This window comes from Dromaius novaehollandiae, chromosome 11 (genome assembly GCF_036370855.1).
Source record: "Dromaius novaehollandiae isolate bDroNov1 chromosome 11, bDroNov1.hap1, whole genome shotgun sequence".
NCBI lineage: Eukaryota > Metazoa > Chordata > Aves > Casuariiformes > Dromaiidae > Dromaius > Dromaius novaehollandiae.
The window spans coordinates 15,328,139-15,350,504 of NC_088108.1; the positions used below are offsets into that span (position 1 = coordinate 15,328,139).

The 22,366-nt window shown below is 34.7% G+C and overlaps 1 protein-coding gene across 1 annotated transcript in view; it reads left to right on the forward strand.

Moving 5' to 3' along the window:
* LOC112983901 (connector enhancer of kinase suppressor of ras 2-like) overlaps window positions 1–22,366 on the forward strand; it is a 240,445-nt gene that overhangs the window by 130,217 nt on the left and 87,862 nt on the right. The window contains exons 7-9 of the mRNA XM_064518287.1: window positions 95–154; window positions 7,358–7,426; window positions 20,071–20,217. Coding sequence (XP_064374357.1) covers window positions 95–154; window positions 7,358–7,426; window positions 20,071–20,217 — 276 coding nt within the window. The remainder of the gene's footprint in view (window positions 1–94; window positions 155–7,357; window positions 7,427–20,070; window positions 20,218–22,366) is intronic.

The following is a 22,366-nucleotide window of genomic DNA, read 5'->3' on the forward strand; positions in this document are numbered from 1 at the left end:
CTTAAACCAGAATAAGCGTACTTTTTTATTACTGTGCAAACATTATTGCTTTGTTGCCTACATACATTAATTACTCTCTTCGCTCTTTCTTCAGGGAATGTATATCAAATCAACGTATGATGGGCTACATGTAATCACAGGAACAACTGAAAATGTAAGCTTCTTTAAAAGACTTTTTTATCATGCTGTATATTTGCAGTATATTTTATAATACAAAAACTTGCCTTAAATCAAGACACTTTTTATTAATACTTTGTTTTCCTTTATCTTTTTCGTATGTATATCATTTTTATATTACCTTCTTACTAATTTTGGAAACCTTGAAAATATATGAAGAAAAATACCTATGATGAAGTAACGAATAAATGTTATATTAAAATGAAAGTCTAGAGCTTTGTCCTCAATGGTTTTTCCAACACACCTTTTTAATAATGTTCATGTATGTTTTCTGTCAACAGGACTGTAAAAACAATATAACAGATAAAAATTCTGTCTCAGATGTTTGTATCAACCAGAGTAAATCACACCATTGCAGAGTCAGTGATAAGCATAACTATAATTTGACCTGCCCTTAAAAAATACAGTCAGCCTACTTTGCGCAATAAGTAAATATTGCCATACGATGATTAATATTCTTCTACTAAGTGGTTTTTTTTTCTTTTTAGAAGGGATAGTAAAATTTTTGTGAATTCTGGCCTTAATAATGGTACTAATTCGGTACTGGCATACTTCACGGGAATTCTGGCACATATTGGAGAGTTTCTCATATGATACTGTGTCCTACTTGTTTTATGTATATTCAGATAGTTTTGTATTGTGTAGTTTTAGGTCAATCAGTGTTTGGACAGTGCAGACCTGGGGAAAGCCTTGTGATTTGTGACTTCACAATTTGTGAAGTCTAATGCAAATTAAACTTAAAATTTGATTACTTTATTAATATTATTGGCAGTGTTTAGAAGTATTAAAATAACTGTTTATCTTGAGCCATTAAACTTATGGATGAACTATCATGGCCATGTTAAAACAGATTTTGGTCATAGAATGAATTACTCCTGCTAAAATTAATCCAATTTTTCATTGTAATTTAATTCATTTGAGAAATACAATGCCATTTGAGGGGAAAATACTTTAAAAAGAATGTTATTTTGATGAAGTAATGAATTATTAAAAAATCCAAAGCATCAAAGGCAATTTTAGTTTAAAGACTGTATATCTAACACTTGACCATACTGGTACTCATTGGGAGAGTGTTTTATATTGATGCACTGTTGTGGCTGGAAATATTAGATGTAATCTTTTCATCATAAGAATTGAAATCCTTGAATTATAACTAAATTTTCTTAATTCTTGAACCATTAATATGTTGCAGCTAACTCAGAATTTGTAACTTAATAATTGTTAATTTTAGCCTTCCTGTTAGCTGAGAGTGTGATGGATTAGAAAGAGCAACAAAATGCATTTTTGTTGAATGTACAAAATTTTCTCTTCTTAGGTAATTAACCCAGAGAATGTGCTTAAAATAATAGTCCTCTAATTATATTGGAGGGAAGATCTATATGAATTATTTTAATAGGAATTACAAAAGAATTAGGATACGTGTCGTTCTTTCCTGCGACTGAAACTTGCTGTGAATAAAATATAACATTTAAGAGAGTAGATTAACATAGTAATATTTTATTTTTCAAGATTCTTACATGCATAGGAAGTAAAATCATTTACATAAACAATTGGTCAAAGCTGAATAATTCAGCTGACTTTTTCCTTCAACAAACTATAGTATCTAGAGGCACAACTGAAGCATGAAGTTTGCCTGATGCTGGTGTCTTAGAATTTTTTGTGTGTGTCTCGATACTGTTTCAGAGCTGTTTCAGAGGCAATTGAAATCTTCCCACTTCATGTATACTTGTTAAGATCTAGTGAAGCCATAATTGACATTTTACTTCAAATATTATTAAAATGTTGTCACTCAAAGTGACAGTTCTGGTATTTTAAAGGAATTCTGTTAAATTCTAAAAGCAAAGTATTATAAAATGTCTTTATCTAGAAGAATTTTGATTATTAACATAATTAGTTTTCATGATAGGATGGGTTTTTTGCATTTCTGTCATCTTGAACAATGTTGTCAACTTCACTGTTAGCATAATTCAGTACTTTTAGTATTAGTCCTGGAGAGGAATATTCGTAATAACAGCAACAACTATGTTGTTATCAACTTTGTATTTCTATGTTAATTCAGTGCCTGTAGAGCAGTTCTGTGTATGTATACCAAACTTGCAGTAGTTCTTCAAAGCAAGGGGTGCACAGTTTTTAAATGATATTTGTTACCAATACCGGATCATGAGTCCTCAACTCTTATATAACAGATTGGTCTAACAGGTACCAGGATTGAGCTCAGGCCTCTGTCCAGAATTTGTTGATAGAAGAGAGAATGTTAGTTACAATCAGCAGGCTAAGAAAAAAAGTGTATAATGAGAATAGCCGGTCAAAGATCTCTTTTTCTGTCGGGAAAATCATCTATAGCAAGGTGAATTCTAATGTTGAGTAATCTCCTAAGAGAAGTATTCTTCCTAGAAGTAAAATTCCTAAGAGAAGTATTGAAAGCTCCATGTGTTTGTCTCCTTTGGGAGAGAATCGTGCAATCAAGAAAACAGATCACATTAGCTTCTTGAACTTCGAGGCTTCCTATATTATGCTGTATATTGTGTCTTAATTATATATTGTAGTTTAGCAGCCTGGGCCTGAAGACACATTATTAAGTAGAGCTCAAAGTTGGAGGAATGTTGTTTTATCATAACCAAAGCAAAATTAGGTTTTAAAAATAAATTAAGAAGTGAGGGGAAGGAAATTAATTTTTTTAAATGATCTTTATGATTTCAAAATATAACCCATTTATATTTAAAGTGTTTCTTAAAGTATGATCAATGTAACATTTGAGGAAAAGAACAAATACAGTCCACGCTGACAACTTTCTCTCAAATGAAAAGATTAAGAGAAAGCTATGCCCCTCTGGAAAATTAGAGCTTTGTTCTATAACTGGTTGAGCAACCATCAGTCTGAGTGAAGAACCCTGTAAAATATCTTCCATGTTTTACCTTCTGTAGTAGAAAAATTTCCTTCAAGATCCTATTCTTCGGTTATTACTGTTTTCATGAAACTTTCTTTATTTCAAGTTATTTCTAAAATGGAGTTTAAAAGAAGTTAGTAGATTCATATACACCTAGGATAATAGTATTACCACTAGTCTGAGCATAGTTTCATTTCAAGACCTTACAGTAAGATATTTTTCCCATATTGGAAACGGTTATCTAAAGGAGTTGTCTGTGGGGTAATCTGTCTACACTGTGCATGTATTCTAATCTGCACTGGCTTTATGAGTCCTGTTGTTGTTAACCTAAGACAAATACAGTCACCTTGTGGCTATCTGAATTACCCTTCTCCTTTTGTGGTAGACTGCTACTAATATAACTGCTGGTGTCTCCATGCAAATCTTTTCTATGGAGGCTCTCTCACTTGGTAGTAAATAGGTAATCTGTAGCATTTTCTTCACATTACCCTTTATGAGCAGCTACATAATTATTATATGTTGATGCAATCATTGAAGCAGGCCTCATGTCTTTTTATGTGCATTTTTTTTTAACTGATGAAACTTGGTTGAAATCTTCTCAGTTAATCCTGATCCATCATCCAGTCAAATCTTCACAGAATCAGCAGAGCTTTTATATTGACTTCTCAGTGAGTTAGATCAAGTCTTGTATGACTTTGAGGGGTTAAAGTCATGCTAAATTGTCTTGTTTTTTTGGTTCTAGGTGGGCTTTCCACCACAGGTTTATATTAATATATGTGTGAGACTTTGAAACTGAGCAGAAATGTCAGAAAAGGCCATGCTGTGTTCTTTTTGTGCACATGCAGGGAACTTGCAGGGGCTTGCCTATGCCTCTATGGAAGCTGAAGAAGTAAAAATAGAGAGAAAAGAAAAAAGATTTATAGTGCTTGCATATGAATAACTCTACATATCTGTATATCTTTGTTCCAAAATGTAATTAATATTTTCTTATGGAATTTACTGTGCTAAACAAGAAAAATTTTCTCAGTAAAGCACCTTACAATTTAAAGGGTCAGGGAGGAGTTACTAGAAGTACCAGCCATTAAAACTTACATTTTTATTTTGACTACATGTCAAAACTTTTTGATAGCACCATAAGAAGTTGCTATTTTGTTTTTGCTGTAAGTGTAATCACATGTGCAGAATAACCAGCTTCAAAGACATTTAATTTTTGGCATTTCAGCAAATTGATTTTTCATTCCTTTTGAAGGGATAATGGACCTCAGAACTAGTGTTTAATTTTAAAAGATAATAATTAGCTCAGCCTCATCTCAGTCAGGAAAGGAACTAAAAAGAGAAGAAACCAGGCCTTTGCTCTTCTAACTACTGTCAGTTGAAGTTAAACACATCAGGAATAATGGCTTTTACTTCAATTTCCAGCTTACCTTTCATTTACTGTTTAAAGCAACCTACTTTGTATTCATGTTGGATTCCAGAAGTGGAAATGAAATACTCTGCTGTTTAACCAAAAAACAAAAAAATCTCTAAGTGGTTCTGTTGGCTAATAATACTGTTAGTCCTGTAGAAAAGAGCAGTTAGACAAAATTCTATATGTTTACATTAAGAAGAGGAGTCGACATTGGAGCCAGGTATTTCTTCATGCCATCCTATAAAATATATAGGTAAAATCCTGTTTATTTTAGAGCAGAAGAATTCCGATAATAGGAGATGATATCTGTCTATAATGAGCAGGAAACAAGCAGTTTAGTTCGAGGGCTGGACAGCCAACTCCAGGAGATGCAAAAGCTCTATATCATGCAAGAACAAGCAGAGATCAAGGTGAGGAGTCAGAACATGGTTCATTTTGGGGAGGGAGCAGAGCAAGGTCAAGAGCAATCGGCAAGCAGTAGGCTGAAAATAAAGCTAAGCTTGGAATGATGCCTGTAACAATGTACTGGGTATTCGCCCTATTGGCTTGTCGTTTCTTACTGATAGAATAGTTAGTGATGTCTCCTAATACTCCTTAGCAGCTGTATAGACTGTGGAATCTGTTGATTAGTCAGCAGATGCTGACCATTGGGTAGTATATTGATATCCTTATAGATGAAGTCTTTTCACTGGCACTCTGCTCAGAAGTGATTACAGTCATTTTCTTCCCAGTGGCTGCTTAGGTCTTTGTTGTATTGTTTCTGTTGTCCTTGTTCCTTCTGTTGTTTTTTGAGGGAGAGAACTTGGGAGAGGGGGTCCCCTCTTACATTTATAAACTCCATCCACAAAAGAGATGGAAATGATAGGTGGAATGTTTGGTTGGTGAAGATTGTCTGGCTGAAGAGCTCTTGTCAGTTTTTGCTGCAAGTCTTGATTGGTACATAGTGAGATCATGAATATAAGTCATCTTTGAATTCAGCTAAATCTTCTCTCCCTTCACATTTCTACCTGGCTCTCATGCCATGTGCAACTTAGTTGTAGGCTGACTCCAAAATGCACCCAGAACTGAACTGTGTTTTGATAACGTAATATCTTTCCTATGAGGAATTTCTTCAGCACTGTTACAGCTAGACCAATCTCCTTTGCTGCTAAAGGCTCCTTTTCTGCCTTTCTTAGCTGTCTGCTTACTTGGACAGTGAACTTGAACTGTTACTCTAGGAGTGTTTTTCCTTAAATGCGCTCTGCATTGTTTGAGATGGGAGAATCTGTCTTCTGTTCTCTGACACTATAGGTTACAAATGGAGTAAACTTTCAGCCTTGTCCAAGTCTCCTGACTGGTCTAATTCCCCGTTAACTAACTTCTGCTGTGGTTTACTTTCCAAAGTGATGTCTCAGCTCTTTAAATATTTTCTGGTTATTTTCTCTTTATTCCAAATTGGCTTCCTCTATGTCAGTAAAAGACTTCTGTAAGCTAGCACACAATGTAAGTAAGTGGCCATGATTTCTCAGTTGTAAAATAAAATACTTCATCTATGTATCTCACAAGCTGCAGATCAGTTGTGTTAGTTTATGTGGTGACTTCCTAAAACAGTGCTGGTTTTGTTTGTGTATAATAAAAAAATAATGAAGACAGATGTGATACTAGTACTTTAACAACAGATATCTTCTTTTAGCTTAATTTAAATTCTTAATAATGCCACATGTATCTGTCCCCAAAGCACGTATTTTTCTTTCCTATTTAAATACAAATAACTTTCTCACAATTACATCCAAGAAAGAAAACCCTGTTTGATAGAATTAGCTCTAAAGTACTCTTGAGTGTTTTTACTGTACCTGTTCAGCATGACTACTGACCACCTACATGTCTTGTCAGATATACATCAGAATATGTCAGATTGCAATGAGAATTCTTGCCTCTTATTTGTGTTACTATGATGATAATACATTTTAGTCAATTCTGACACTAGGTGTCAAGAAAGCAGTAAGAAATAATGTGAAAAGTTAGCCTCTTGCTTATGACAACCTTCTCGATCTTAGGTCCGTAGAACTAATGTGTAGGAAAGTCTTATTTAAAACCTCCCTTTAACTTGATTTTAATTCAAGAGAGCTGTGATGGAATATTTGTTTACATTTTGTAGTAGTTTTAATTGTAGAGCTAATTCTGTTTGTCTTACAGATTTTATGATCTGGTTTGACTTGAAGCATTTAATGGTGTTTTCCTAAGTAGTAGTTGACCATGTTTAAATACTTTATTGGGCACTGGAATTTAATTGTTTTAATGTGAACACAAGAAGCTGTGTTTAGAATAAGGTAGTTGCTCAGCTTAAAGGTCCTGAAATTATGAGAGTGGAGTATTGTATATCCTAAAGAGCTAGCTCCCCAATACTTTATCCATTAGTAAATTACCACTTTCTGTGTTCATATGGTGTATATACTACTATCTTAAAAGTACTGGAGCTAGTGTGTATTTGCAAGTACCTGCAGTGCGCTTAAGAATCAAGACTACTGTATAAAGGACTGTATGAGACCTGCTTTTCTGTTACATATGTAGTTGTTCCAACCCTGTCCATGTACATGCAGTTAGCTCATCATTTTGTTGCTTTAACAGAATTACTGACGTGGGACATACATTCACTCAGTATATTCCTGATAAGAGTGTGACAACTCGTGGCTCAGTACTCTCTCTTCTGATAGGTAAAGATGCTAAAATAGTTTTACCAGTCAGTAAGATTGTATATCACAAGTGGAAGTGAGAGTCCAGATTATTTCACCATTGAATTGTCATCTATAACCAGAAAAAAACATTCCTTATAAATATAGTTAATTATTATTTACTCTCCCCCCCCAACCCTGAATGTAAAGTTAATTGTTATCTGTTGTCCTTAGTCTCCTGCTGACCAGTGTAAGAAAATCCATGCTGGAGATGAGGTGATCCAGGTCAACCATCAAACTGTGGTAAGTGTTTTGCAAATTTTGCTTTGCAGGCTTTGTCTACTCCTGATGTTAAAAAGATAATACTTCTTCTCAGCAGCTAACTGCGTCAAATTATATTACTATTTATGCCTTCAAAAATACCATGATCACTGCTAATGCATAATGAGGAAAGGCACAAGTTGAGTGATTAACAAGCCCAGAAGGGTTAAGCCAAACTTACATTTTGAATAGTTGCTGTTCGTTGTCATACTCCTTATATAAGGAGATCCCAGAATGTTTCATCTGCAGTTTATAGCAACTGTATTGATTAAAACTCTTAGACTTTTCATTATGGTTTTGCCAGCTAGTTTAACCTTTTCCTTTAAACAGATTCTCTTTAATCTGCCTTCTCTTTTATCTGGGATTCATATTCAAAATGCGGAAGTGCTGTAACAGCCATATAGTCTGAGTAATGTTGGTTGGATCAGGAAGAAGCATACAAGACAAGATTAAAATGTGGATAGAAATCTGTAAGGTTTTGCTTTTGTGCATTCTTGTATGCAGATTTATCTATAAGCAGATGAGCAGTTTTATAAAGTCAGTGAAACCATTAAGCTGTTTAATATCACATAAGCAGGTGTATGCAGAAATGTATGCTGCATCGAAGGTAATCTAGCACGTGATTTGCATACTTTTAAATGTGCTGCTGTCATGGTGCTGCTGTCAAATCTACAGGACAGCGTACTGTGTGAAACAAACTTTACTTTTATGAGCTCATTAAGTAAAAAAACAACAAACAAATGAACAAGAAAACAAGGAATTAATCCCTTCTCTGTAGATTAGCTTAAATTGTTAATTCTCAAGTTACTTAATTCGCTAGTTCGCTGATTCGTTAACTGGATAACTTGTTATGAGCAAAATAGTTACCTAAACAATGGTGAGGATGGTGAGAGTGCTCATCCTTCCTCCTCCATCATGATGCAGACGTCCTCTGAATTGTGCTGGCAAACATGAGAGCCTCAGCGGTCCAGCTGCTGTGGATCCGCTTCCAAGGCTGTTTGGGTGAGCTGACGTATTTGTACCTACCAGCTTGGACTTTTGGTCTATGCCATCCCTATTAGTTGTTTCCATTACTGGACAATTTACTTAATTCCCAAGAGTTTCAGTCTTGTCAGGTATTAACAAGAAGTTGACTATAACTGCAAGGACAGCAGACCTCACTGTTTTTCATCCTTGAGTCTGATATCTGGTGTACATGTTGCTTTCGCTTCAGCCTAGTGGCGCTGTTCCCAGCGTACGTCAGGCCTAAGCATGAGCTGTGTGTTAGCCCAAAGCCTGGACAGGAGTCGGGTGAACAGTCACTGCAGCCACTATATTTCTTTCTCAGCTGTATGCAGTTATGCAAGTATTGTATAATTGCATATACAATAAACAACATTTCATTTTACATACAAATACAGGAATAATACATCTCTGCAGTATTCATAGAATTGTATCCTGACTTACAACACACAACTTCACTGAAGAATGAATTATGCTTTTTTTTAGATTAAATTACTGTAAGTGTGCTCTAAAAGCCTGTGAGAGAGCTGAACCTCATTTAAAGTTGAATGACTACATTTCTTTTCCTACTTTGTGATGATGCAAGCTGCTGTCTTCTTAAGTTATAGGACAGGTCCAATGTTGAAGATTATTTTACTGAAAACTATGCAGTTAACTTTTGTTCGAGTAGTATTGTAAGTCATAAGGACTTTTCCTCCAAAACCAGAATGGAATCAGTAATACCAAGGCTTATAGGTGCTATGGAACACTTGTATTTCCTACAGTTTAGCCGTGAAGAATATTGTTACAATGAAGACAGTAATTCCTCTGAAATGTTTATAATGTAGCCATTTAACTTCCTCTTTCTCAGAAGCCTCTCCAACTGAACACAGTAGGAGCAAAATATGAAACCTCCTTCTGTTTCTTTGTCATTTGAGCGAGATGGAAACATGAAACTCTATTAAATTCTTATGATTATGGAGCAAATATTTTCTCTTAAAAAGTAGTATAATTTATTCAGTTATACTTAAACTGTTGGTGCAAATTGTAGCTCTTAGCTATACTAGAAAGGTTTTAAGAGTTGTCATAGTTACAAGGTGAAATATGCATTAGACTAGTTTTCTCTGTCAAACATACTCATCAAGTGACAGATCTGATTTAATCTTGAGTCTAGTAGGTGAAACCTCATTTGGCTACTCAAGAATTGTCATTCTGGGCAGCAACTCTGTTTTCACGTGTGTTATTACAATAGTCCCAAGGTTTTTGGTACTTATAATCCCTTTCTCTCTAATGGCACTATGCCAACAGTTGAGTCAAGGGGCATAAAATAGCTTGTTCATAAAAGCCCTCCACTAATTATTAATTCTGAAGTTTGTAACAGGCTAAGAAAAGAGAAAAATGGCAAGCTGTTTCTCATGGAAACTTCTTCTTTCTCTGCAATGGTTGGGTAAATCTCATTCTTTATTCACTGTGACTTTGGAGAGCCAGCCAGTAATACTGAGTGTTTTTTATGTTTCAGAGGTTTGTGTATAACCCCCCAACCCCCATGGATTGGGAATTTTAAGGGTTTAAGTATCCCTTTTGATATTTAAATATGCCCTGTAAGTCACTTCTGGTGTGTCTTTCTGTGTGAATGTGTCATACTACAAGCTACACTTCTCTCTGTTCCTTCTTTACCTGTTATTGTGAATTGTCATGATCAGTATCATGCCTGTAATTACCATTATTTCCATTAGTTGACTAGAATAATTCAAAGGTTGCAGGTCACTAAATTTCTGTTTAATCAATGATTTAATACTAGCAGTACAAGTTCTCAAAATGAGGTGTAACCCCTTTGAAATGGTGGCGGGGGAGTGGTGAGTAAAATTATAAAAGGAAGGGCTGCATATTTGTGACAGTTTTGAAGGTTTTCCAAAGCTATAAGCTGTCTTGCTTACTAAGTAGAGGAGCATGGATTTGTACCTGCATTGAGTTCTCACTAGAACTCAACACTTGGTCATACTAGCTTTTGTGTTGACTTTGCAGCTCGATGGAAGCAAGTGCTTTAATCACCGAAGCTTGTTTTCGGGAACCTGCAGTCTTGTCATCTTCCCTGCCCACACGTCTTGTTTCAGATTTGTTATTTCTGAGGAAATATTACGTCAAGTCTGTCAGCTTTGATTGGGTTCACTTTTAATATCAACGTGCTTAAGTATGACAGAAAATTAGAGTTTATTCTAGCAGAGCAAAATATTATTTTCTTGACTGTTGAGGTAGAAGTAAAATTGTGAAAGAAATATATACATAAAATACAGATAAATACAACAGTTTGAAATTATAGTTAGCCAACATTGAGCTGCCTTCGTACCCCTCTCTCTGTGTTCTGCAGCCATTTTTCTTGCCTGACAGTGCCATTTCCACCACCATTTTGATTTCAGAAAGTTGCCTTACAGATTTGAGTTCTAATCCTATCAGCGGGGCTAGAGATTAAATGCCTTCCTTTCCTTTTATTTTTCTTTTTTCCAAGACTTTTGCTCAAGATTTTATTCACTTTTTTATTTGAACATCATATCTTCAGTCCTTCTAAAATAAAAAAGCAGCAACAGCTTGCATTCCTTTATAACTAGTTGTGATGGCTCATATTTCGCCCTTTTTGCAGAGCTGAAAGCAGTGGAACTTTCCTGTATTTCTTTAATTAATCACTCTGCTCAATTTATTTCAAAAGAAACATTCAGCATTGTCTTGTGAGAGGAATATTACCTATAGTATCCTAAGCACTCCCTTACTTGTTACAGAGCTTTCAAGATTGTTAAAATATTATTTATAATGTATGTATCCTGTCATATCCGTTGTCTCTATTTTTGCCTTAGTTTTCCATGGTGACATACATAATGCATTAGAAGTACAGATGATAAAAGTATAGGTGCTAGTGTTACTTCTTTTTCCTGCCTTTTTTTTTTTTTTTTGCCTGTTCATTTGTAAGGAAGGTTCCATGCTTTCATAAAATGTATACATGGGAGCAAAATGCAATAAATAATGCAGAAATATACTTTATCCAGATTTTGGTATCCTTCTGATATTCTGCATACCACAGGGTTTATCCTTGTTGTCCTAACAAAGATATTTTCTCAAGATTGAATTTTCTTCAGTGTTTGGGCAGTCTTTCAAATATAAATTCTGTTCAACATAATGTGTTTTGAAAAAATCTATTTTGAAGATGATGATTAGATACAACCTTTTCATATTGCCACCAGTGAAAATACTTTCTTGATTAGAGAAAGTGTGGATTTTTAATGGATTAAGATCCTGTAACTCTCTATTAACATCATCTCATCTGATTTTGACTAAACTAGGCCAATGTATTTTGCAGACAAATTCATGTTTGCTCATTTACTAAGATCATTTGATTCTTAAATTTGCAGTGATGTTCTCACAGCCTGTGATAAATTGTTCCAGTAGTTAATTCTCATTGCTGAAGAAAAAAAAAATATCCTGGTACATTTTGTTTGTAGTCTACCTTTGTCTAGCATCAGCTTCCAGTCCTTTGATCTTGATATATTTTTAGCTGTTTGATTGCTGAGCTGAGCCTATTTCTTATTTAGATATTTTCAGGATCTAATCAAGTTATCTCTTCACCTTCTCTTTGGTAAGCTAAGTAATTTGTGTACTTCCAGTTTTTCGTCATAAAGCATGTCCTTCTTCAACAAGCTCTACAAATTCCTGACTGAAATACTTTGCATATTTAACTTGGAGTTACAGAGCTGTACAGCAAAAGAATATTCATTCACACATATGGCAGTACTCCTATGCTAAAATAGTCACCCGCTGAGAAATATAGTTGTTACTGCAGTTTGCCTGTTTTTGAAGGCTTGTTTTCGTTTTTCATTCATATATAAGCAAGAATGTGGAGTCTCCATCCTTAGAAATACTGAAAACCTGGTTGGCTGTGGTCCTGGGCAACCTGCTCTAGGTGACCCTCCTTGAGTGGGGGGATTTGACCAGATGATCTCCAGAGATCCCTTCCAAACTCAACTGTTCTGTGATCCTGTGAAGAAATGAAACTAAGACACTTTTTTTAATTGACTTTTTCCTTTTAAAACAAAAACTGTAGTTTCAACTTAAATTTAGCTTTTTTTCCACCAGGAAGTCCATTTAAAGAGAAGAATCATGACCTATTTTGAAATTGTAAGAGGAGGCAGTCTTTAAACAGCTTGAAGAAGATGCAGAGTTGGGAAAAGTTGTACAGTCCATGCCATCCATTGCAGCCACCACAGATAACAGCACTTCTAATCCTTAGGCATTTCTCCGGGGTTGTAAAGCTATCACAGAGGAATAATTACGCTGACCATGACACTTGTTGAATTCCTAGGTGTGTGGCATTAAGCATTTTGGGACTGATGTGGCTAAAATGTTTTGGCTGTATGTTTTCAAAACAGTCATTATTACTTATAATTTATGTACTCATTTTACATAAAACATTAGCTGTACTAAGTGAAGAAGCATCAGCTAGGAGGTAGCTATATTCATGCTCCCCTTTTTTTCCTAAAACCAGTATATTAACAATATTCACAAAGTAAGACCATTTGTTTTGCTTTTCAAATAATTTTTCAGTGTAGCTGAGAGTTAAAAAAAAAAAAAATTCAAAAAGTATCAAAGGAAAGCAGCTTACAAAGTATATAATACAACAATTGAAATAGTTAGAAATAAAAGATTATTATTATGTGGAATCTGGTCTAACCAAGGAACACTAATACAATTATGAAGATCAAAGAAAAAGAGGTACTTTAGGCAAGAAATTAATTAAATCAGACAACTCACCACTAGCTGTTAAGATCACTTTATCATTATCCAATTTCCTTATTTGCTTTTTTTCCTCCTTCTTGCGTATTAGATTTTAATATAACAATGTAAGAAACTTGTAAAAAATAAGTTTGACATTCTAAATTGCCATCACACACTCTTTTTTTTTTTTCCCCTAGCAGTAGTAACAGGCACTAATTCTGTCAATACCATGTAGATCTTTACTTCCTCTCTTACAGAATTATGTAGAAGCACTAATATACTGCAGTATATTTACCTGTTTACTAAATTAAGTATTATACTTTAAGTTGTAGGAATAATATATTTTCTGCTGTTTACTTGAAATGAGAAGGGAAGTAAATTTCATTCTTTTTCTTAGTTGTTTTATACATGATACATGATTCCTCAGTTAGAGAGTTGGGACAGTCATACAGTGAAAATAGGATAAAATGAAACTTAAGATAATCACTGGCCAAGAAATACTTGGTTCTTGTAATTTTCCATAAGTAGTAGTAGTATAGAACTTAGGGGAAGGGATGGAAACCAACCATAACAAACACATAGATATACATATTCAGGATGGAAGCAAAACTGGATAACTTACAGAAAAAGGAAAACGTACCAGTCAATAGTAGGTAACACTTTGGAAGTAGTTAGATAAAATGCAGTATAAATTTATGAAGAGTAAGTCATGCTAATGTTCTGCCTTTGATAAATAGTTTTTCAGACAATGGAAATGTTCTTTTTCTCCATAGATAGAGGCTATAAAGACCAGGAAGGGAAAGAACTTTTTAAGGTAAAGAACAATGCTGTTCAAGAAAAACCATTCATACAAGCATCCATAAATTAACTTGTGGTAAAATTTGAAAGAGGGTTTTTTTAACCAGCAATGAAATGAGATTCTGGAATGTTTTTCTAAAATTGAGAAAAGGAGCAGGGACCCTAAATAGTCTGCCTTTTGGGATAGTGATTGAAGAATGGGTGAAAAAATTACATTATGTTTGCCTGCAACTACACAGAAGAGTAAATGAGTGTAGTAGCCTAGAAGTGCTCTTTCAATTCTAATACCTTTGCTTTGTTGTGTAAGCTATTTGTTATGTTATCTCTAAATAGCTCTTGTTTTTAAATGATGTGGTTGCATTTTAATGATTGGTAAGGTTATTCTCTGGAATGAAAGATGCTATAGAAGTACATGATCAGCAGCCTACTATCCTCTCATACTATATATTTAATTACGTGCTTTAAAATTAGGTATGTCAGGAGCTCTGCCACAAGGGAATGATCTCAGCACTAACTTTTTGGTGTTAAGATATTTATTGACTTAATATCCAGAATGTGTGTTTGTAATTGTAAAATCTGAGTAAAATTTTGAGACTGTAAATTTGACTCTTAATGCGAGTTCATTTTAGAGACAGAGCTATATCTGTGAATGTAGTACTAAGTGACACCATCTATGTTTCACCACGCTTTGTGTGTTGTGAAATACAAGTAGGAAAAGGAATGATAAAAACTGAAGGGGAGATGATATGAGGTTTAGAACGTCTTCTCTGAAAGGATGTCTCTGCAGAGAAATTGCAGCAGTCACTCACTCAGGATTCTGCCTCTGAGAAAGGCTTAGCAATGCCTGTTTTCCAATAGTGGATCTTGCATCTTCTTGGAATATTGCTGTATCCTTCAATTAGTTAATGAAAATAACTATGCAAGATAATGGGAGAATGTTTGTTTTTCATCATCAATTATTGTTAGTAACAAGATATTAATTAAAAAAAAAAGAGTGAGTCAACTACAAATGTTAATGATGAGCTTCCCATTCAGTGATTCTCAGAAAGTAGTCTTATGATCTTACTCACGTTTTTATCTAATCATCATTTCTGATTTCCATGTTAATCAGATTTCCCTTGATTTCCCCCCCACACCCCCACCTGGGCAATATTGTGAGGCAAAGTAAATTAATGGCTTACAGTACAAGAGGATGATACTCTCGTTCCTTAATGAAAAGCTGTGTTTACACAATCCTCTGGTTTTATTTTTTGTGCAAATATGAAGAAAGATCATACTCTTGAGATACAAGTAAGTGTCCAGATGGGTTAGCTTATGTGTTACAAAAGCCTTGAGGGGAAGCATCTGTGCTGGTTCACAAAAGATTTAGGTCCTACTGGAGTCTCAAAGCAAAATTACTTGTTTGCAGGTGGTATGCAACGTATTTACATGTGTTCTAAGTATTTAGTAAATACTGTTTTGTACATTTGATTTCCAGATCAAATGCCTAACAAGGAACTAACAGGTTCTGAAAATTCCCATTCAGTTAGCACTCAGTGTCTCTCCTCCCTAGGTGGGATTAAAGCTGGGCAAATGATACAGTGAGTAGAATATGCACAGCTCTCTCAAAGAAATGAAGGTTTGACCTTCTTTTAACCCCATCCTTCCTTCTATGAGCTGCACTCTGTATTTTTGTGCTCCTTAGGTCCTCTTCATTCTTCAGAGTCCTGATAGTTGTTAAGGGTTTGATAAGGCAGTGAAGGAACTGTGAAACCACACTTGTACTTTATCCCCAGAATTTTTGGGAAAAGCAAAGCAAAGATTTGTTTTCTATCCACTAGGTGCTCCTACTTCCACTATCTGAGCTGTGCTTCATTAAGATATACCAGAATGAATACGTATGCATTTTGAAAAACTCTATGTGGAGGTGAACATGGCTTTACTATGCCAAGCACAGCAGACATAATCATATCGTGCTAAATTTATTGATTTGAATGTAAGGGATATTCTGATTGCTCCAATTTCATTTATTCAGGAAAAAAAAATACGCACACTTGTAATCTTTTTTTCTCTGTTAGTCTAATTTTAATGTTAACTTTCATTACTGAGTGAAATATCTTAGCCCATATTACAGAATCTAATTAACTGAATGTATATGCTAAAAGCTTTAAAGGAGCAAAATATCCTTTGCTGAATATGTCTCACCATAGCTAGAAGCTACTAATCACTATTAAAGGCTGATTGTTTAAGAATATATGTCAAAGTCTGTCTCAAGGACTGGTTTTCAGCTAAGATTTTTAATCCATTGTAATGACTTCTTTCTATTTTTTCAAAGATATTTTTAGTAATACGATTTGTAATAACATGTCCAAATTCCTAAGAGCATTTTATTATAGCCTACTAGTAATGATTGCAGACTGTTCTCTAATAGACCTTGGTATTTAATGGTTCTGTCATTAAGGTTCTCGTTAGAATAATTTATCATTAAGTTAATTATTTATCATTCTTTTCTAAAAGGAACTCACGAAATTATAAAGGCTTCAGCATTCTGAAAATTACAGCAATCTGTAAAAATCAAAAATGTTTTTAATTCTTTAACTGAGTAAAAATAGCCTCTGCCATTTTATAAGCAAAGCACAAACTGGAAGAGTTCATATGGAATGGAACTTGACCTATATAAATCACAAATACATTTCATGCTTAAAAATCCAAAACATTAAAATATCCTTTTAATTAGAACTATTTATTAAATGTAATTCACTTTTTAGTATTTCTGCCTGATAGTTTTTCCACTTGTTTGGTTTTGGTCTGTTTATAATTTGCTGCTGTTTTCTGGATTCCCATGGTCAGTGCATTTTTAGATTTTCAATATAAGTGACAAGAACTTAAGCTATTTAAGTACTTCTTTTAGAATTACTACACATACTACAGTTCTTTCCAATTCTTAACATTCAAATCCAAATGCAAACCTTCCTTAAACTACACACTGTTCACACTTGCAGTCCTGGCTGTGGTCCACTGTGGGGGTAAATGGGAACCTTACCGTTTACATCTTAACTTCTCTTCAGTCCTCCTAAGTCAATTTGAACTGAAATCCCTTCAAGCTTACCTTTATTTTCCTTCCAACTTTGTTTGAAATCAGATACTGTCTGCCTGTAAGAGGAAGTAATTATAAACCATGCCTCACTCATAAACACACACACACTCTCTGATTTTGAACACCTAAATCTTTTTTCAGTAACAGTGAGAAAACGTGTTACATGTGTACACATGTATGCTCAAAAGAGCAACGTTGATAAAAGTGTAATAGTGCACCCTGATAGGTCAAGCTTAGCCAAAAAGTATAGCAAATATAATGGGAGTGAATGTTTCCTATACCTGTACAGTTACTGCTCTTGTAGTGCTCTTGTAGTAAAAGCTTCAATTTAAGGCTGCCACAGTTCAGCCCCTGTAAGGTTGTGCCTTTAGAAATGCTGCCTGAACAAAGCATTTTAATTCCTGTTTGGTGCAGAGCTGCTTGACACTAGACTTTAAACTTGTGGTAGTTATAACACTGATGGTCTTTACTATAATCATTTATTACTACTATGAAGATCTACCATGTTTGGAACTGAAAATGGAGGGAGGACACAGGCACTTCTAGAGCTGCTGGGAACTCCTCTTTAAATCAAAATAAATGAAAATTCTTTGCAAAAAGTATTTTTCTGTGCAAGATTGGATCCATGCTCCTTTGCTTAGCAGAATTGTGGATAGAAAGATAACCATCAGTGTTCAGATTAAAAGCTAATCACATAAGTAATGTTTGAAAAATGACACAGTATATAAAAAAGTAAGCTGAGAGTCTATTCTCCTCCTATTTGCTTTCATTCAGAGGAAAACTAGAAATCACATGCGAATAGGAAAAGATGCAAATAAGTATGGCTAAGAAAATCCACCTAAGCCAACAGGCTTTGCTGTTTCCCAGAGCTGAATGTGAACCAGTAACCTAATTGTCACTTACAAGTGGTTACTTTTTCCAGTGATTCCTTTCTATGTATTATTGCTCTTGTAACTTGAGTTACTCCAATGAGATATACTTCCTGATAATAACAAATGATGGAGATAGCTAAAATACAGAAGAAAAGCAGCGGTGATTATTCAAAATAAATTTTGATTTTGTGAGTATCCCCCATGGCCACAGACTCAGATTTTGGACCCAGAAGTGAGTCTACATTAGTCATACCATTTTTCCATTGTCGAAAAAGTAGAAGAAACCCATATTTTAAAATCTGTGGTGTAAATCTGATTATGTCATGTCATGAGTATAGTGATTAAAAAATACAAGCTTTAGAAGTGAATGTTAAAGCTAATGAGCATTGCAGTACATTTCTGTCAGTCCGTACAAATTCGGAGACATTTTTTGAGGTCTGTAGCATTAAAGAAATTTCTGCAGTAATACAGTTATTCAGGAAATTGTGCTAATCAACTTTAATGATAACTCCTGTCACTTATTATTTCACAATGAATTTCTTATTTTCTTCATAGTGAACAAGCTAATGTATCAAGTGTATACAGGAAGGGCAGAAGCACTGCTGAACTTAGAGTCAAATTTATTCTGTAATTTAAACTAGTACAATTCCATTGATTTCAGTTCTTTTTTTTAAGAAAAAACTTGAATTTTTGTATAATCTTCAATTTCAATTCTAATTTACATATCTGACTTTTCTGAAAAATTTGTTCTGTATGCATGTGGAAGTATGAGTAGAAGTTCAGCAGCACTTAAATGTGCAAGAGACTCATTCTAGCATAAACATCTTTGCATACCATCATTTATGTTAAGTCAGTTTTAAAACCTCTTCAGCCATTTAGGATAATACGATAACATGAACATTCATAAACAAAAATACCATAAAAATAAATTCTGTGTTTTAATGTATAAATAGTTCAAATGGAAAAATGGCAAATTCATATTTAAATAATCAAGAAGACTAAGATGTCTCTAAGCAGCTTTCTACGAGAGGCACATAAAAAAGCTTTTCAGCATTAGTGATGTTCTTTTTTATGTCTATGTTTACAATTTATAGTAACTTAAACTACTCAGCTCCTTCTAGGGGATATATAGGTAATTCAGGTAAATTATATTTTTACCTTTAGTTAGGATCATGAAGCAGTTACATATGTTGCTATATCATAGTCTCTCTTTTTTTTTTTTCCTCCTCAACAGTGAGGGCTTCAATTACAATGTTAAGGATCCAGAATGAAATTATTTTGTGACAGTTGGTCTTTATTAGGCAGGGAAATGTAAAGATTTCTGCCTTGAAGGTCTTGAGAAATGTTCTTTCTGTTTGTCTGTAATGCTCAAATGAGAAAGTTATGAGATTTAATTATTTTTTCTGATAACTGTGGAAAATTAAGAAACAAAATACAAATTTCATCTGTCTTGCAAGGTGCTTTCAGAGAAATGGGACTAATAAACTTGTAAGGGGGAGGTGTAATTTTTATTTTATTTTATTTTATTGGTCCTTTGGCTCATCACCATGTCTTCCTGCTGTAAAATAACTACCTACTCTTATCCCCTGTTCTGCTTCCCCCCTTCCCCCTGCCTTTTTCCATTTATAACACCTGTGTCTGGGGCGGGGGGGGGAAACACTAGTTCAGTGGCTGTTCAGGAACAAAGCACGTGTGGAATGGCTAGTCAGTCCATCAGGACGTACAAAATATGAAGTTTGCTTGCCTTTCTCTCGGTGAGGGTACTAGTTGGGGTCTTTCTAAAATCAGTTGCTGAAATCCTTCATGGTACTTGTCATATCATAACATTTTTAAGATGTCAGTTCTGCTTTACAAGTTTGATTTAGAATGTCTGGTGAACTCTCAGATTGTTAAAAGGGAGACAGGGTTCACATATGCCTTATTTTGTTGAGAAGCCTTGCTTAAAAACAATAACAAAAATAATCCAGCATCAGCAGTATCATTTCAATCCAACAGAAGTAATCAGACACAGTTCATAAAAACTGCTTACATTTGCAAAGGGCAGGCTGTAATAGACCTTTTCAGTTAATAGAAGGCATCCCTCACATTTACAGTTAAATGGAAAACTTTCAAAATTCAGTTATGGAATTTTTCCTTAGGTTGGCTGGCAGTTAAAGAACCTAGTAAATGCACTGAGAGAAGACCCAAATGGAGTGATTTTAACATTGAAGAAACGACCTCAGAATACCCTGGTTTCTGCTCCTGCTCTTCTGAAGAACGTGAGGTGGAAGCCTCTTGCACTTCAGGTAAGAAGGCTGTTGCAACTCTAATGTCATGGTAAATCCTGTATTCTATTAAAGATACAACACTAGAAACATTACTCCTTCCAGCTGAAAGAATAGGAGCTTCTAAGAAGTCCAGTAGCACTTAGAAAAATGAGAGAATAGAAGAGGAAAAAAAAAAAACATTCCAGACTCATATGAAACAGAGTGTTGAAACAGGTTTGTGTGGCAATACTATATATGACAATAAGGTTGTTTTCCTCTAATCCTTCATGAATTTGGAAACCAAAGGAATCCATAGAAGGAAAGGACATGTACAAATAGCATTACTAAGTAACTAGCAAGCATAAGGTACAGTTAGGTTGCTTGCTTTGACTAGCAAAGGGAATATTGTCTCTCTATCATTCCATTATTCCGCAGCCTTTCAAAACGACTGGTGTGTAACTGAGTGGCAATCCTTCTGAATTTCAGTAAAAACCTGCTTGTTTCCAGTATTTTTGATCAAATGTTTGAGTTTTTGGTAACAATGCTGATAGAACTTCTGGTATTTTATACATACGTAATCTGTGAAGACCTGTTGAGTGGAAAAAATTCAGTTGTAGACAGCATGACCTTTCCTTCCTACAGCATTAACATATGTAGTAAAAACTGATTCACCATAAAAAGACTGAACTCAAAACATCATTATTAAAAGCAAGTTAGTGATTATGCATGTTTGCTTTTAATACAGTATAGCATTCTGTAAGAGTTTATGTACTCCCATAATGTTCAGACTTCACAGTGTTGTTTTGTTTGGATCATTAGAAAAATGAATGTATGTCTGAGTAACTTTAAAATGAAACAAACCCTTCAATCCTGTCCTGGCAAAATTATTTCTTGCCTGTCACTTCCTGAATGTTTCATGCCTCAGAGTGACTTTGCCCTACACAGCTGCTCCACTTCAGCGGTTTGTTTAAACCTTACAGCTTGGGATTGCTGACATTTTTTTCAGTGTCATCTTTCCTTTCTTTGTAAATACCTTTTCAGAGGAAAGGAAAGGGGACATTGTAAGAGCCAGAGGATATTGAAAACTTTCCAGAATTTTTATGAGGGCACAGGAGTATCATTCTTCTCTCTAGTTAGATGATTCTGTATCTACTTGTGAACTTAATGTGGAGCTTCCAGGGACAGCAAAATAGAAATTGCATTTACAAGAGGGCTTCAGTAGTGATTCTTTCTTAATATAAATACATTAAAGAACTGTCACTCAGGAGCAGCACTAGGTCAGGAAGTTTTGTCAGTGTGAAACCAATATATACAGTATATATGGCACAGTATATACTGGAAGACATGACATCCTTTGTCATGGTAGCTAAATAACTGAAAGTGCATTGAGCTATTTTTGTACAAGTATCGATAGTTTCTGGTTTTGTGGTGTGTCTCCTCCTGATGACCCAGAAGGCAAGAACCCCTGAGGATCAAAGGACGCTTTAAAAGTCATCTTTACTAGGATATTTCTCCTATACTAGAGAATAGTGTAGTGAGGGATTTCAATAAAAATCTAAATCGCTTCAGAAAATAAAAAGAGCAGTGCCAATGTTGCTTCTTAACAGTAGATATTGAAATAAGAAGTTGAAAACCAACTTTTGTTCTTTAGTCTTTCTTAAGATCTTTCTTTAGTCTTAAGTCTTTTTAGCATCTTTAGTCTTCACTATAGACTATATAGACGCTATAGAGGTGAGCTCAAATCCTAGGACATTGTTAAATTTCAGGATGCAGTTTTTGATTTTGTCCATTTCCTTCAGTTGTCTCACCTGGATCTGGTATTACTTATTTTCATTAGTGACTTGGAGTTAGCATATGATTAAATTTCAAGATGATACTAAAGCTTGTGTTTCCTGGACAGCTGACATAACAGCTTGATGCTGCTGGAAAGCAATGATCTCATTTCCCTCTCCCTGTTCTTGGATGCAGAATGCTCTCTCCTTTGTTTGACTTTGGCATTTGTTAGACTCTCTACATCAGCTTAATTCACTGAATTGGGAGGAAGGCTTCTGGTTCTGTTTATTTGCTTTTCTGGATTAAAATGGCTTTCACTGAGCCTCAGAGGCTATTGGGCAGTCTCAGAAATAAGTAGAATACATTCAGCATAGACAAATAGAAGGTTTTATGGTTAGACAAAAGTAACCAGCTG